A 17,599-nucleotide genomic window follows, 5' to 3' on the forward strand; every position below is an offset into this window, starting at 1 on the left:
TAACATACAGTTGACAATCTTATTTTCTCTCGTCTGCTGTTTATAAGCAGATCTGTTGCTTTTATTTTAAATTTAGTTCAATCAGCCGTCAGGTAAACGAACTACAGAATTGGTTGTCAGTTCAGTCAATGAAATTTCTCTGCTGCTCCACGTTAGCTCATTTATTATCTGGGGGCTGACCCCCTTAGCGCCCACAGATCTGCCCCATCGTAACAACAGAAACCGAGTAGGTGTCATGTGTAGATAACACAGCATTTTGTTTTATATAATATTCTTATCGTAATGTAAATGAAGTACAGGTAACCCTCGATTTACGCCGGGGATGCGTTCCTGGACGAACCGGCGTAAATTGAAACTCTCTTTATAATGTAAATTAATGGGAAGTCAATGACGTGTTCCCGGCACCCAAACATTGACGAGTAATATAATGACGTTACATTTAAAGTTCTGAAATAACGTAAATAAAATAAAGGACACTTAAAATCGGCAGTTCGTTTGTACCCGCGATTCTTTCATGTCATTGATGTGCACAGTCATCTCTGCTGTTATGCGATAGTTGCATTCATGTAAGACGCAGACCTATAGAAAATCGCATAGTAAAAATTACCCCGGTACCTCCCAGAGATTAAATTAGTCCTTTTGAAAGTTTAAAGCGCCAGGAATGAAACTGCATAAGAGCAAACTCGCATATACAAAAGTTTACATTTCAGAAACAGCTTTTACCGATTCATCGATCTCATTGGAGCAAATTCGCGTTAACGAAACATACGTAATTGCTGAGGTGACTGTATTTATAATTTTTATTCAAAATCAGCGATGTAAGAATTACGATTTAGTATAAGAATCAGTACGAGATACATTTTAAAACGTCATAAATAATAGCAAAATAAATTCTTTTCACTTTTTGACTTTCTGGTTTCAAAAGCGGCGTTATTCTGAATCGGTGTAAATTGAACCGGCGCAAATCGAGGGTCATTAAAAAGAAATATAAAATAATACAATGGTGTGTCTATGGGATGTAAGAGATAAAAAATAATCACTTCTTGCGAGAGGGAAGGGCGTAGAAGGGTGACTGGAAGGAAATTAAGCGAACGTTAAAGACAGATCTAAAGTATATTAATCACAAGAAATAGCTTTGGCACGTAATTTGTTTTTTGTGTTTAAAAAACAAAGGAACAGGAAGTATAATGATGGCCGGCAGCACATGTGAGGCGCGCTGAGGCACCAATTATCCCGCTGGACCATGGCGAGGTCTGACGGAGTAAACAGAGCTCGCTGCTTGATGTCTGTGAAGGCGCCACTCGTTCGAGGCACATGTTTCGGTTGAGTTTGCCCAAGATTTTTTGAGTTTTTCCTCAGATAAATACACTCATAATCCCTTAAAATTTATTCCCCGAAATTCCAGTTTCGTTCGTGATTAACTGGCATGTGTGTAGAATGCGGTTTCGAACATTCTGAACTTTTTCAGGTCACGTTTTTTTTTTATTTCAAACTCGACTCATCACGGTATTAAATTCGGCGTCTAAAATGTGTTCTTTCGACTATATTAGAGGCTCCCGGTTCTCAAGACCTGAGGTCGTTAGGTCGCCCAGATGTGAGGATAATTTATTGGAACTTCGTGGCAGTTCGTTAGAAATGCTAGGTAAACAGATTCACACATTACTTAGTTATGTTCTTTAACAAATTTGCTAATTTATTATCCTTACTATCTGTTCACTATTTAAGTTAGTTTTAAGGAAGAAAAAATATCGAATAAGGATAGAAAACGTAAAGAAAAAGATTAAAAGGGAAAAGAGAGAACAAGCCAATGAAGGAAGGAGGAAGAAACATTTAAGAGAGAGAGAGAGAGAGAGGAACACAAAAAGGTAAATGAGAAAATACAGAGAATAAGGGAAGAAATAAATAGAGAAAGGACGAGAGTAAGGAAGACAGAAAGGATCGATCGATTGTTCAATCAGTCAATCAAGCAAAACGTAACTCTTATAAATAAGTTAATTTTTGTATATAGGCCATTCATCTGATGTGTTGACAATCGTAAATACGAGTACAGTTGAAATGGTTTAAAATCTTACAATCGCATCGGAAAATTTATACCCGAGGATTAAGTTTAGTTGCGTAAAATAAATTACAGAATGTATCGAATTGCATTTGGGGTGAATTTTGTGTGGCCATTATCCTGTGGACCAGTGCTGCCACGTTGCTCGAATCAGGTAATAATCCAGTTGTTATGATGACGCGAATGATTTAGCTTGGCAGCTGTGCCAGTAGCTCACCGCGGCTTATGACGGGGCACATTACACCTGCTGGCACTCAGTCACTCCCAACCACGCAGGGCGAGTTGAAACAGGCACAGCGTTTGCTAGATTTTCACACGAAATCCACAACGCAAGCCGGCCAGAGTTTTCTGCTTACAGCGAACTCTGAAGTATAATTCCGGATATTATGCTTTCCAAAACAGAGATTCAAACTTATTTCAACCTACTTGTAACTTTTGGAAGATTGTTACAATGAAACAGTGCTAACATTTGTAGGATTTTAGGTTGTTGAAGTTGGTAGCGGTAGAAGGAACGAAAATGAGACAAATTCCTATCGCTGAGCGCTGCCTTGGCTGTCTTTACGAAACATGGTGTACGACTTTCGTGTTGCTTCGCGCTTACGAGTAAATGCGATGTGTATGTTAGGAACAAGTGACCGTCGTAACGATACGTCTCTGCTCACCAAAACGAAGCCATTAAGCATGCGCGCCTCTGGTGGACTACTTCGCCAACTCCTGCTGCAGAAGTGAATAAGTATTACGGAGAAGCTAGACGTCGCATTGCTTTTAGCTGTGTTAAGTTGCAATACGTTTTATAAGAACTAATTTTTGTCAGAATCAGTGTCTTACTACAATAATTTACAATCATATCTTCACATAGTATGAGGAATAGAATTATCGTTAAAAAATGTAAAATAGAACAATAATATCGTGGTAGAGAACACAGGGTTTTTCTGAAGTAGTTTATGGAAAATGATCTAGTCGAGATATTTGTCATGGAACCCAAAAATTCAGTAGCGCTACCATGAAAGACAGTTTTTTGAAACAAAGAGAAAATAATAAGAAAACACATTGTTTAAAATTGAAAAAGTGACGGAAAGCAAAACACCGAGAAATATTTAAAAAAATTATCAGGGACACAAACAATATTGTAGTGTGAAAAGAACTGAAATTGTTTTGAATTAGTCATATTTTTCAACAAGAGATATGTAAGACACGGCTGCAGATAACACGTATTTGGAAAATAAAGATAACAAATGCGAGAACAATTTTATTATAATTTTGCCAAATTTAAAATAAAAATAGTGGGGGACTAAGAATATTTCTTTCGTTATGCGATTCAGACGATAAATTACGTGGAGCTCTGCGGAAAAAATGATGAAACCAAGTGGAACAGGAGTTCTCATCCCATATTTTCCAGTTTCTCGTGTACTGTAAATCCGTTTCGGTATAATTCGTGTTTATCGGACTTCATTTCTTTGATTTTGTACTGATTGTATTTACAGACTTTAATCGTTTTGCGTCTTTCTCACTTGCAGTGATTGAATTTAATTCCTATTTCTTATTTTATTTGCCCAAAATTCATTTCCACATAACAAATTTTTCAGTTCTAACAAGTAAATACTTTCTAAAGTCTCCGAACATCTAAGTATAATTTTAGTTCATAATTTACGCAGGTTTAAACACTTTGTTGCGATAAAATAACCTAGAATCAGGATAACTACGAACAGAGTTCTGATAATAATATTTAGGCGTACGTTGGACTAAGTAAGGAGAAAATTACGTAATATCGCGTGTCAATTTGTAAGCTTGTCGTAATACTATCAGGGTGAACAAATCGAGAAGGGTTGATACATACAGAACGTAGCACTTATAGGAGAATTGAGAAATTTATGTAACAGTTTAATCGATACAGGCCTACCTAAATGGGTGACATTTCTAAGGAAACATAGTCGTATATGGTAATATAATATTAAAGTCGATATTAAAGACAGAGAATTTGATTCAACTGATTCAGGATAACATTCAATTGTGTTCTACTGCGAAAATTGTAATTATCTTTATGGTTACATATGAGGTGGAATTTTGACCAGTTAGACGTGGTATTATTCTATCCACAATTAAAGTTTCAGTACCCAAACTGCCAGAACTCACTTGGTGTACCGACAAGTATTAAACTGTGTGACTGTAATAACATGTTAACAATTCTAAGCATGAATTTAATATAAAAATAATACAATAAAATAGCTTTAGAAATTCTGACTTTCTGGGTCTATGCATTGCTGTAACACTCAGTAAAGCCCTTGTGAATTACACAGCGTATTTTGTCCTAAAGAAAGATTGATTCAACATCATAATTCATTCACATTGTATTTCAAGTTACCCATCGTTTATATTTCAGGTCTCTTCCAATTGTTTTCCGTACACGATTACAAAGTACATGCCTACATGTATTCCTTTAACAATTCTGTATTTCATAATTTTATTGTAAGTGTAATGGACCATAAGTATTCCAACTCACTCTACATTAATTCTCCAAAGCAAGTGACGTTTCTATAGCAAGAGCTGAGGTGGTTTTAGGAAAGTCATTGTAATTATGTTGAACGTATGATGGTGTGTAATACAAGGGAGAATGTATTATTCCAATGTAATATTCTGTAACGTCCATAAGTGACGTCTCTAACATGTGTTTATCCACCATTGCTTACTGAATTAGTCATGAGAACATTTTTGGCCTTACACGTATAAACTGATTCTCAAGTGTTACCTATTACATCGATTCTCGCAGTATTACAATATTATCGTTTCCAAGTGGATGCAGTTATAAGCCCTAAATAAAATAAATTTTCTTCACATATTATGTGCCTGATTTGGGAATGCGGCCAATTGGCTCTGACGAACAGAAATTAGAGGAGAGCAAATATTTCAGGTGTTTTGTGTAATTCGTGTAAGGTACAACTGTGTGTCCTATGACCACCTCAGTTGTAAGGGGCAGTAGTTGTGCTTTTAGCTAATAGTGTCCGGTACATATTGAGGACAGTTTCTACTGACGGCATCATAAATATTGCAAGGAAGATCGGTTTAAGAATGATTTCACTTTTTGCAAGAAAGGTAAATATAAATGTCGTATTTGAGTTACATATTTGCATTATAGCAGTTACGAATTTCTGTTTCGAATTAATCATTTCGAAGTGTCCTTCATTCGTTTCTGTTAATTCATTTAATTTATATGCTACTTTAAATGTAAGATGTCAGATTTTGCATCACAAAAAATTTTAATCCACTCATTAACTACTAACAATTGTAAGTACAGTTATAAATGTAATTTAAGTAAGGTCGCATTTATCAGAAAGCAGTCCGTGTAGTTCATCCAGTGGAGTGAGTGATCACGTGTTGGATTTTCGGGGTTCGTGAGCCATCAGAAATATTTCCCTTCATCACAACGTCTAGACCGAGCCTTTTTAAGAATGGACTGGGGGCGTTTATCCAGGAGTAAATCGGCCAGAGCGTGACGCTGATAGTTGATCTCCACCTATTTCTGAAGTCTACAATTCGTGGGGGTTTGCGTCTACATTCTTTCTGTACCCTCATTCAGCAGGGCTTAAGCAGGAGTAAAAATATGACGCTAAAATTCACACTGTTGTCCTATTTTCTGTTTCATGTCAAATTCAGCCTCCGAGTCAGTGAGAGAGCTAACTTAATGCCCCAATTTCATATAAATAAAATTTTAACTAAAACCCAGTCTTCCATATTTGAGATTTTTAAAGACCATCAGACTTATGTAACCAGTACATTTTATACGTAATCTTGCATCCGGAAATCTTTCTAATGTGTCAGTGAGTAATTTTTTTTGAAGAAATTTAAATAAATTACTGCGTACACAGTTGCAAAATGATTGCAATCATTAATTTGTTAGTATAAACTTGTTAGGTAGTATGTTAACCCCCGACCAATTTATAACAGATTGGCAGAACTATTTAAAATTATATTAATATTTTTCTTTTATTAATATTTTGTGCAATTATATTTTTAAACGACATTATCATATGAAGCAATGTTTTACGGCAAGGTTTATTCAGAATTTCAATAAAAAATATTTACTGAAACGTAACGCAAATGCGTCAGTTTGTGATGGACAGACCCAAATGCCGTCTGAGAGAAATGCGAATGTAGCAATTGACGAAGAAAATATTAAACCCTATCCTTCCACTTCCTACTACGAGGCTCGTCCACAAAGTAAGTTTCCCTGGGGCCGTTTACAGAAACAAAACACAATTTCATGGAAATATTTATTGCAACAGATAGAGTAAGTGTCCAGCTATTTTTCAACATATTCGCCACCGGAATTGAGACATTTGTCATACCGTGGGACCAACTTTTGAATACCTGTGTCGTAGAAGTCTGCCGCCTGGGATTGGAACCAATGTGTGACAACCATCTCCGCCTCTCTGTCGTTCTCAAAACGCTGACGCTGACCGGACAGGAATTTCTTGAGGTGTAGGAAAAGATGGAAATCACTGGGAGCGAGGTCCGGGCTGTAGGGTGAATGATTAAACACCTCCCAGCTGAACTCCTGCAGGAGACTTGCTGTCCGTCGAGCCGTGTGCGGCCTAGCGTTATCACTGACCGCACTTCACAGTCGGCGGGAGCTGGAATAAGAACCTCCATCTTCAACAGCTGCAACGATGCTACTGTGAGAACGCGGGAAGTGCCGTTAGTGCATGCGCCATGCTACGTCATTGCTCTATCACGTACGCACAGTCGCTTCGCGCAATATAAGGTTTGCTAGCTGTAGGACGAGTGGGAAACTTACTTTGTGGACGCGCCTCGTACATATCAGTTTTGTCTATGAGTGTGTTCAGACGTTAATGGCGTCGTATCATTTTCAGATTCATCTAGCTGCAACTGTGGTTCTTTGTCTCTCATTTCCTGTTATCACCTCTGAAAATCTCGACAACACAAAGCACGCCGTGGATTGTATACAAAGCATCGCCAGCCAGTATTTTATCGGGAGCGACTCTCTGACTGTGGTCATTCCCTTGTTTCTAGAAGACGCCACAAGAAATGATTTTAGTTTAGAATCCAACGAAGGGGCATACAAGTTACTCCCTAAACTACACGCACTGACAACTTTACCACTTTCTGTTATCCGACCCTCCATAATGGCAAAAGTATCCTTGAAATCTGATGTCTACAGAAAAGAAACTAATTATGTTATAATTCTGAGAGATACATGTAAACTTTTAATGAAAGAAATTATATTAATATTGAGGGGTAATATGCAATCAATCACATTTCTGCCATCTTGGAATTCACGAGCTCGCTTTATTGTCGTTGTTACAACAGAAGATTGTGGTCCAGATACTGAGGAAATAGCACTGAATATTGTGGAAGAACTTTGGACATGGAAAGTTCTAAATGTCGTTGTGGTAACTCCAACATCGGAACCTTTCCGTTCTCAACAAATAAGCCATATCCAGGAAGATCACAAAGAAGTCCCGGTCTTAGACTTATTTACCTTCGCTCCATTCAAAACGTCAATTAATCTTTGCAAAAGGGTGCAATCTGTATTCCTAATAGACCAGTGGTCAAGCTTTTCGCGTTTCCTCCATAACAGACATCTGTTCCCATCTAAAGTGCCCCACAACCTAAAAGGCTGCCCCATTACAGTGTCAACTATCGTATATGAGCCATTCGTCCTTGATCCAGATGTAATTCCAAATGATAAAAACTCTACAGTCCTCCGTTACAAGGACGGTTTTGAAATTCGACTCCTACGACTCATCGGCTCAGCCATTAACGCATTTTTGGTGTTTCGCCCACCACCTGATAACGGAGAATTATGGGGGAGGAATCTCCTAAATGGTACTTGGACTGGAATAAGGGGAGACGTTGTTCATGGCAAATCCGACGTCGCCTTGTGTGCTATTGTAGTAACGAGTGAAAATTCTGTAGTAATGGATCCTACAGTTACGTACATGAGAGGTGGATTTGTGTGGGTCGTTCCACACCCAGAAACATTTCCACGGTGGCTGAGCGTCTTCAGGGTCTTTAAACTTTTCGCATGGCTGTGCATCATTATGACTATTTTACTTGCATCTGTCATTATGTGGCGTCTGTCAAGAACGCCTATTAACAGGGAGGACGCTAAACGGACCATGTCTGCCAACATATTTGACGCCTGGGCTGTTATTTTGGGTATATCCGTGCCTGAAATGCCAAGATGCCTGCATATTCGAATATTCTTCATATTCTGGGTGATATATTGTCTTGCAGTGAACACTGTGTTTCAGGCTTTCTTAACAAGTTTTTTAATAGATCCTGGCCTCTTGCCTCCAATAATGAATTTGGACGAACTTTTGGACTCTGGGATCGAGTACGGATATCATCCACTTATGGATCGTTATTTGGATTCGGACAACGAGAAGCACAGAGAGATACTCCATAACCATAAGATATGTTTAAACACGACCGCTTGTCTTGAAAGAGTCGCTGTTAAAGGAGATTTTGCACATTTTCTCTCACGTCAAGTAATGGAGTACACTAGTTTTTACAAATTTCAAGATGCGAATGGTGACTCTCTCATTCAGCCTTTTAATGAAGATTTTGTTCAGTACAATATTGCGATGTACCTGACAAAGGGAAGCCCGTTCTTAGATCGCTTCAACGACATAATTGCCCACGCAATGCAAGCGGGTCTCTTGGACTTGTGGTATAATAATGAAATATACTGGGCGAAGTTGAGTGCGCATAAGATATCAGAGATCGCTGCAGATGATGGTTACTCCGCGCTTTCAAAAGTACATATTCAAGGTGCGATTTTCTTGTACGGAATAGGCAATGTTTTTGGCGTACTAGTCTTTGTGTTTGAGATTTTTTATCGGTCCTTTATTGCAAATGTTCGTTTTAAACGTACAGGCGTAATCTAAGAAAATTAAGTTTTAGTTAGGATCTGACGTTTTCATGGCGGTGAAGATGGATATCTTCGCCCTGATGATATGAATGCATGCAAACGAATAAAAATTAAAATGCCAACGCGATAAAAATGAAGGTATAACATAAACGATAAGAGATTGATTATTATTGTAATTTTTCGGTGTGAATATATTAATAGATCTGAATTCGAGGTACGAGGCGCGTCCCAAAAGTAAGTTTCCCACTCGTCCCACAGCTAGCAAACCTTATATTGCGCGAAGCGACTGTGCGTACGTGATAGAGCAATGACGTAGCATGGCTCATGCACTAACGGCACTTTCCGCGTTCTCACAGTAGCATCGTTGCAGCTGTTGAAGATGGAGGTTCTTATTCCAGCTCCCGCCGACTGTGAAGTGCGGTCAGTGATAACGCTAGGCCGCACACGGCTCGACGGACAGCAAGTCTCCTGCAGGAGTTCAGCTGGGAGGTGTTTAATCATCCACCCTACAGCCCGGACCTCGCTCCCAGTGATTTCCATCTTTTCCTACACCTCAAGAAATTCCTGTCCGGTCAGCGTCAGCGTTTTGAGAATGACAGAGAGGCGGAGATGGTTGTCACACAGTGGTTCCAATCCCAGGCGGCAGACTTCTACGACACAGGTATTCAAAAGTTGGTCCCACGGTATGACAAATGTCTCAATTCCGGTGGCGAATATGTTGAAAAATAGCTGGACACTTGCTGTATCTGTTGCAATAAATATTTCCATGAAATTGTGTTTTGTTTCTGTAAACGGCCCCAGGGAAACTTACTTTCTGGACGAGCCTCGTAGTTGAGTGCTGATGTTGAGAAAGATCATGTTTGAAGACTCTGATAAAAGGTTTTATTGGTGAGAGTGGAGAAAGTTATGATATGTGGGGTTCAAGGACCAAGAATAAATATTGATAATTCACTGATTATGTGAGGGATATACACAATAATTTTAATTACAATCTGATACATTATGTAATTTTTAATACATAAATATATTATAAACCTGGAATCTCAACGTTGTTTGCAATCTTCGTATCCAGCTCCAAATAATTTAAATAACGAACGATCCTGCTTTAAAATAGACCACACTATCGTTATTCTTGTACCTTCGGAGACTGACGAAGTTTGGTTCTCTATTTGTTTGCCCTCGACGAAATTTAGTTCACTTCGGTGCAAAGGATGCGATGGTGATTTCAGTGTTTCTTTTCCGGGCCAAATGAAAAGGACTAGAGAAAATTCGCTTTAAAACAGACGTTAGTCAACTTTTACGTAGTCTTTCATACGCTCTATGATCTTAATAAAGGAATCTGAATCTATATTCTATGTAAAGTCAAGATATAGAATATTATATTCAGCAGCAATTGAGGTACATGTGGATTATTATTATGTTTTTGAATCTTTTTCGTATTTCTTCATGATAGTCAACACGTCTTTAAAGACTAGGGTTTTGGCGTCTTTGCCCCACATAAAGTCTAGGTGGTTGAACGTTTTCAGGGGAACTCGGAATTTTCCGATTACATTAGGTAAGGCGTTGTAGACCTTATTCACATTCTGAAACAGAAATTATCACCGAGAACAATTAAAATAATAGCATAATTATTGTTTTACGGATAGATATTCTAATAAACCAGTAGTTTTTATACAACTTCCTTTGCTATTATTGCTAACACAATAAAGCGATAAGTTTTTTAGTTTATCGATTCTTTGGGATAAACGTAAAGTAACGTAAATGAAGGATTTGAGGTTCTCATTACGGTGAGTCTGAAGATGGATGTCTTCTGGATTGTAGAATCGTGCAATCTGGTAGAAGTTCACATACAGATGTTTTAGGGGTGCTTGCTGCCTGTATCATCTGATGATGGAGGCATCAATAACCTCTGAAACATCGGTAAACGTCTTCCAGACCACACGGTGCAACAACCCCGAAGGCAGTCATCTTCAGCAACGTAAATGTTGTTGTAATATAGCTTGCGTGTGCGTTGTCGGTATTAGAATGTGCTGCAAGTTGAGAAATACGATGGTTTCATGCGCTGTCATGACTCTTGGCTGTTATGCACTTCGTTGTCTCATCCTCTTGTGGAAACTTGTTTTTTCAGGTAAAGACGCCGCGTCGGGAGACTTATATTTGAACCTGCAGATGCTACTAGCCCTTTAAAGCGGACGTTCGCCTAATAACATTCTATAATTCAGTCCGTACGGCAAAGAAAACACATCACTTCACCATTGCAAAGGTGAATTTTGTGACGTTGTTTAAAAAAATACTCGGTTTCCACTGAGAATCATTTGAATACTGAATTTAAAAACTACGCGGAGTTCTTGATTCTTAAAGCAAATGGGACCTTGAGTTACCTCAAGGCTTCCCGAGATTGACTCATCACGTCAGTAGGAGAAATACGTCAACTGCTGACGACGTTAAGTAGGGAACAGATTGAAGTCCACAATTATTCAGCAGTTCTAAAGATTCATTGTTTTGTACCGCGTGTTATTATTAGGAAATGTATTTTGTAATTTGTGATCTTAGGAGTAACTGTGTCAGCGAATCCGCTGTATATCTCATTTCGCCTAGTCGAAGTTACATTTCCAGCCATCCTGATTCCTGTGAGGCGTAACATATCTTAAGAAATATAAATAAAACTGTCTTACGTATTCTGGCGCAAGCTTGTCATTATCACTGTAGAACAAGGCGACGGGGGTTGTGATCAGACTCATATTGTACCTCGGAGGAGTGGCCTGTCCGTACAGATCCATGTTCTTCTCCTCACCGAAATCGAACTGACGGAATTCGCCTGAAAAATTTTGTTTCATTAACTAGAGAATAACATTTTGTTATCTGCGTCCCTCTTTAGATTTCTTTAAGACAATTGAAACATGAAATATTAAAACTTACTGTAACTGTCTTGGGTTCGATTACACGTAATTTTAAAATATTCACGTAAGAATTACATGGTGGAACGTACAGCTGACTTTATTAGTACGCGCTAAGACACACAAGTGCATGACAGGAACAAAATACTGAAATCCATCTTTAGTGATTACATCACTAAAACCGTGCTATTTACACGAATGAAGCTGGTAGAGAAAGTAACTTTTATTCTGGTAAATGAGCAATTAACCAGTAACAGCTGTGTAGTTTACAATTAAATTATTAATGGGAAAATCAACTTAAATTCAAAGTTAAACTTTCTGGGAAAAATAAAAGAACATTTCAGCTTCTGAACCAGTGAACATTTCTTAACATTCTTATTCTGTATCAAAGCATTTACAAGTGTTTCAACAAAAGAATGCAGTTATAGTTATGTATTTAATTTACTTTTAAAACTGTAAGACAAGGATAAATGTACGTAAGATATTATCGCTTGGAAGATACGAGGTGCGATCGGAAAGTTTAAAGACTGTGTCAATAGAGGCCGAACCGGATGTAGTACGAGCTTCTGCCGCTAGGGGGTGCGGCCTACATTCATAGTGAATCAGTGTGCCAGCCGGAATCATCGAATTAGCATTTGTTTCTTAGTTACGGGCGTTTTGGTAGTGCATTACACCGACCCTCCTGCGATTTCGGAATGGCGTGTGCATCAAATTTTGCCAAAGACTCGCCAAAACGGCTACGGAAACCTATGAAATGCTAAAGCAAGCATTTGGGGAGTCCGCAATGGTATATACAGGCAGATAAACACAAACTACTCCTTTTCTTCTAGATTGATATCATTTTCATCTGGAATGATATTATCCCTTATGAATGGAGGATTAACATCTTAATCTAAAAATTGCCTGTTTTCTGCTACTATTGTTGTTCTACGAATTTCCTCAGTTAATTATAGCTTAATAAAAAGTTAATTTGGAATAAACATGTCTCGGTCTTACACCGCAAAAAGTGAAAGAAATCGTCTTCTTCGAAGTTTGGCACTACTGCAAGGGGACAAAAATTCTACAGGAATTATATTAGTACAGACTATATTTATAGGTTTCAAAATTTTGCAAATTTGCAGCCCTTAATATGATTTGGCGTTGTGCTCACCTGACAGGGCCTCTTGTGCGAAGTGCATGACCTCCCTTGTGGACCCCCCAGCTGGAGTGTGGGCCAGCATCACTTCGAGCCTCTTCTGTCAACAGAAGCATTGTGTGATTTTGGAGATTACGACATGCTCGGACACACCTTCTACAGGGAGTGCTTTAGCGATGATAATAACTAAAAGAACTACAAGTGTATAATGAATTCTTCTTATTCCTTTCCAAGATATGGGTTCTGATTTCCCCGTTCCGAAGCAAAAACTCGGTTTTGTTGATACTTTCAGCTCTTCGTGTACAACGACTATATCGTAAAACTGTAATAAAATTAGTAATAATTACTTTTACCTATTATTTCTTTACATTCCTATTTGCTTTTCATAAAACTGCAACTTGTAAACTGTTTTTTGACGTAAATACGTCTATATTTTAGGGTCAGTGTCATTCGGCAAAAATGTGTTACGAAAAAGTGTTACGAAAAAAGGAAACGAAAAAGTGTAACTTCATTGTTATGTTACCTAGGAAACGTTATCTGTTTACTCGGAATTGTTGTTACCTATAAAATATTACATTACATTACAATACATTACTTTATATTACATTCAGCTACCACTGACCCATTTTAAGCGTAACTAATTGAAGTTGATTAAGCAATGTCTTAATCCAACTTATCTCAATTGTAAAGCATGTATAAAGGAAATATTTAGAATAAAGCCAATATATAAACTTCCTTTCCGTAAAGACGTATTTACGTCAAATTCTCCGGAACCGTGGTTCCACTATCACTTTTGAAAGCATTTCCTTTTTTCCAAATTTTCCTTTGTATTTGGATTCGAATCTCGGTCCACAGACAGGATATCTTGGTCGAGGTTTTACGTGATTTTTCTCAATCCCTCCAAGCAAAAGTCGGAACAATCTCTTAAATTAGCCTACTGTGTATTCCATCCATGTGCTTCACCATTTATTAATTAATTAATTACCTGTCATTCGACTGTATATAATCTGAACCACTGACAGGCGTCGTTAAACAAATCCTAAATAAAGTAAATAACTGTGTTTTTTATTTAATCATTATTATACTCGATACCTCTGAAGTAATGGACATCAGTGACAGTCGGGTATGTTCCTTTATGATTCTGTAGTGCACAATCCAGGAACACGTCCGTGCCATACGAAATAACCGACGCGAATTTTTCTCGACACATATTAGAAACAGGACACATACGGAAATATATAAATACCACTGAAGTAATAAAGAATGCAGAAAAGAAAATTTTCTCAATCTGTTGTGAGTATTGAAAATACTACGACATATCGTATTTAATATACCTGCGTGTGCTATATTGGTTTAATGCAGTAAAAATGAGCTAGGAGCTGTGATTCGATTTTTGTGTTGTTAGAGAGTGTGCAAACTACTGAAATTTTCTAAAGAACAAAGGTTCAGTATGTCGGTAACTCTATAAGCCTGATTAAAGTTTACAGAAGGGTTGAGAAACTCAAGGAAAACCAACCAGGTTTCCAGGTCAGCCGTCTACTATAAAAACACTGAACTTCATCAGTAAATCGATCGGCATATCCAGGACAACCTAATCGTCAGCCTGATAATATTTAACCTGAAACAAGTATCACTCATAGGATGAAGCGAAATTAAGTCTTTAGAGCGAAAGGATGGGCAGTGCCCTTTCAATTCCGGCAATTTGAGGACCAAAAAGGGAATAACACGAAGACATATTTGTAAAGTTTAGTGGTGGATCAAAGTGGCCGAGGATCACTTCAAATACTAAAGAAAACTCCTTAAATACCTTGTCCAGCTGACTGCTCTTGCCAACTATGAAAAAAATAAAGTTCACGCACAATCTACTTGTGAAAAGCGTGTGCTTGCAGGCTGCAATGCTGATTGGATTTAGTATTCCATTCTGGGGCAGAAACTCGTCGAGCCCAAAGGCATAGAACAGTCCCTGAGAAGAAAAAGCATAGCACTTAAGAGGATTTTGGACTACTATAAATTTAAACGGGATAATTATTAGTCTGTGTCAAGCACGCAATACTATTATTGCATTGGAATTTCAACAATTGAAATGCAAGTTGAATATGGCTGTCTTCTGGGTTGTTGCGACGTGTAGTTTGAGAGGTCCTTGCTGCCTCAATCATCAGAGCGATCGCCCTGATAATGGAGACAGCAAGAACCTCTGAAACATCAGTAAACTTCTACCAGACCACATGGCGGAACAACCCAGAAGACATCTTCAAACTCATCTCCATGAAAACCTCAAATCCTACTTAATGCAAGTTTTGTGAGTACATGACTACATCTTGGGGTCGTTAAAATAAGGAGATAAACACGCATATTTCCATAAACTAGATCCACATAATTATATAATTATATACAGTTATACCTTTGCCTTGTACAACTGTTGTATGCAAAAATTATTTTATGTTCTGTGTCTGACCGTCACTCATTTTAAAGGAACTCCGAATGTGTGCAATTTAAACACTAAATCAGTACAAAGGTCACAAACATCGCAAAATATTTGAATGAGTTACAATAACAGCATGATTTTTTTTTATAACAAATGTATTTGTCAGTGTATTGAAAAAATGTAAGTAAACTTTTTTGATTTTAATTCTTAGGCTTACTAGATGTGTTGAAAATACACGTAAATTAATTTAATTTTCTGAATTGAAAGTGGAATGAAGGCATGGAAGGCAAATGTATTTCTTTTAACGTATCAACAACAAATATTATGAACTTGGTGAACTTGTAATTTTTCAACAGAGCTGTTTGTACATCAGTCAGAGATAAAGTTGCGTTTTAAAAATCTGTCACAAATAAATTAAGAAGAGGAATATGAATCATGTTTTATATAGTAAGTAAAGTAAAGTAAAGTTTGTCCCACTATCCGCCATGTAGGCGCTTGGGGGGAGTGGAGGTATAGCTCCTCTCTTCCTTGACCTCGGCACTAGATGGGGGTGAGTGGTCAGAATCACGCCCCGGCCGGCTTTACCCCCGGGAAAGGACCCCGGTACCCATTGTAGAGGAGGCTGGGTGGGCCCCAGAGCCGGTCTGGACGCAGAGGCTAGAGGAAAAATCCTCTGCCCCCGTCGGGGATCGAACCCCGGTCGTCCAGCCCGTAGCTAGTCACTATACTGACTGAGCTATATTTTCAATAATTTATTAATGGAAAAAAGACACTTTAATGTCTTATATCAGTATTTGAAAGAAACGATTTATATACAAAGTGTCCGGTAAAAAATATATATATTCATTTTAAATAACGTTTATTTTAGTAAACCCCAAGGCCTACTAATAATATAAACAACCCTGTAAACTGTAAAAGCTTACATATTTTTTTAGTTTCTTTATATAGTGTTAATGGCACATACAGCCATTTAAATTAAATTTCTAAAGTAGAGATTCTCCAGTCTCGGCTCGCCGATATGTTTTCTGTTGCCTGCTTAGGTTTATTTACAATGCCCTGTGTCGCCCTGTGCGATTAAAAATAGTGGTCTGATCTCAGGAATGGCGTCTTGTTAATGTCGTCAGAATTTGGCAGCCTCTGTCTCCATGAGCAACTGTTCAGCTTAACGAATGACGTCAAATCAGGAACTAAGACGAGTTATGGTGATGAACACGTGGAGAAATTCTCGCTATTCGCAACGATTACGAAAATTGCTACATCAACAGCAGTTTAAAATATTTCACTAACATCAAATTTTCTGAAGAGAATTATTGGCATGTATGTGAATTGTTTGCAGTGGCAAGCTTAATTTGGTAGTATAATTAGTAAGTTACAATTGTGTTTCAGTAAATTGTCTTTCATAATAAAAGGTGAATCTGACCCCAGGGTCAGAAAAGACTGAGAACGTCTTCTGTAAAGTCTGAATGTATCTAAAGTCCATAAAACTCTGTTTCTATACGTGCATTTTCACTATTAGGACAGAAGCCGTCACTACAGTTGTACCCGTAGAGTGAAGACGTTTCTAAATTTAATCAAATGCTTATTTCATTTTTTGTTCTTTCACGTACGTTTTGATATAATTAGGTTACAATTCTGGTCTGAATGAAGATTCACGAAACTTCGTTAAATGTCACTCCTTTTACCTCCAGTAATCGTTCGCCGATTGATTGAATGCGGTAATAAATTGGGTTCTTCGTGGGTGTGAAAAATACTGCTGGGGCGAAAGCAATCATGGCCCGTATCTTCTCGTTGTATTCCGGTCTTTGTGACATCATCACGAAGAACATGGTCGAGCCCATGGAGTGTCCGATGTAGAAGACTTTCTCCTGGCCGGTCTTCTTTAGAATGAAGTCGATTTCCGCAGGAACGTCGTAAGTTCCCATTTCGTGCCAACTGCAAAGTGAAATCGACGTTTCGTTGACATGTTGAGCTCGTGTATGATTTGAGGTTTTCACAGCAGTGAGTATGAAGATTTCTGTCTTCTGATGATGGAGGCAGTATGACCTCTGAAACGTTGGTTAACATCGACCAGACTACACAGCGCAACAACCCAGAAGACAGAAATCTTCATACTAAAAATCGCCCTGATGACGGAGGCAGTATGACCTCTGAAACGTTGGTTAACATCGACCAGACTACACAGCGCAACGACCCA

The 17,599-nt window shown here is 38.2% G+C and overlaps 3 protein-coding genes across 7 annotated transcripts in view; 2 read left to right on the top strand and 1 right to left on the bottom strand.

The window, feature by feature from the left end:
* PsGEF (Protostome-specific GEF) overlaps window positions 1–17,599 on the top strand; it is a 194,187-nt gene that overhangs the window by 21,893 nt on the left and 154,695 nt on the right. The gene's annotated exons all lie outside the window — the stretch shown is intronic.
* LOC147871150 (glutamate receptor ionotropic, delta-1-like) lies at window positions 7,315–8,964 on the top strand. Its single transcript, XM_087340130.1, has one exon. It carries the CDS (start codon window positions 7,315–7,317, stop codon window positions 8,962–8,964), a length of 1,650 nt encoding a protein of 549 aa, XP_087196256.1.
* Window positions 9,904–17,599, bottom strand: part of LOC110838375 (lipase 1) — a 113,060-nt gene continuing 105,364 nt past the window's right edge. For all 5 annotated transcript variants that reach the window (XM_087340639.1, XM_022081511.2, XM_022081510.2 and 2 more), the window contains 5 exons: window positions 17,088–17,337; window positions 14,788–14,943; window positions 12,996–13,080; window positions 11,624–11,766; window positions 9,904–10,531 (listed from right to left, as the gene is read on the bottom strand). In XM_087340639.1, coding sequence (XP_087196765.1) covers window positions 10,364–10,531; window positions 11,624–11,766; window positions 12,996–13,080; window positions 14,788–14,943; window positions 17,088–17,337 — 802 coding nt within the window. In that variant the 3' untranslated portion in view covers window positions 9,904–10,363. The remainder of the gene's footprint in view (window positions 10,532–11,623; window positions 11,767–12,995; window positions 13,081–14,787; window positions 14,944–17,087; window positions 17,338–17,599) is intronic.

Source organism: Zootermopsis nevadensis, unplaced genomic scaffold (genome assembly GCF_977971745.1).
Source record: "Zootermopsis nevadensis isolate Lab colony 2312 unplaced genomic scaffold, Znev_1.0 Znev_ptg000061l, whole genome shotgun sequence".
NCBI lineage: Eukaryota > Metazoa > Arthropoda > Insecta > Blattodea > Termopsidae > Zootermopsis > Zootermopsis nevadensis.

Bases quoted from the DNA above. Each gene is read 5' to 3' on its own strand.
- LOC147871150 (XM_087340130.1), top strand. From the start codon at position 7,315: ATGCAATCAATCACATTTCTGCCATCTTGGAATTCACGAGCTCGCTTT.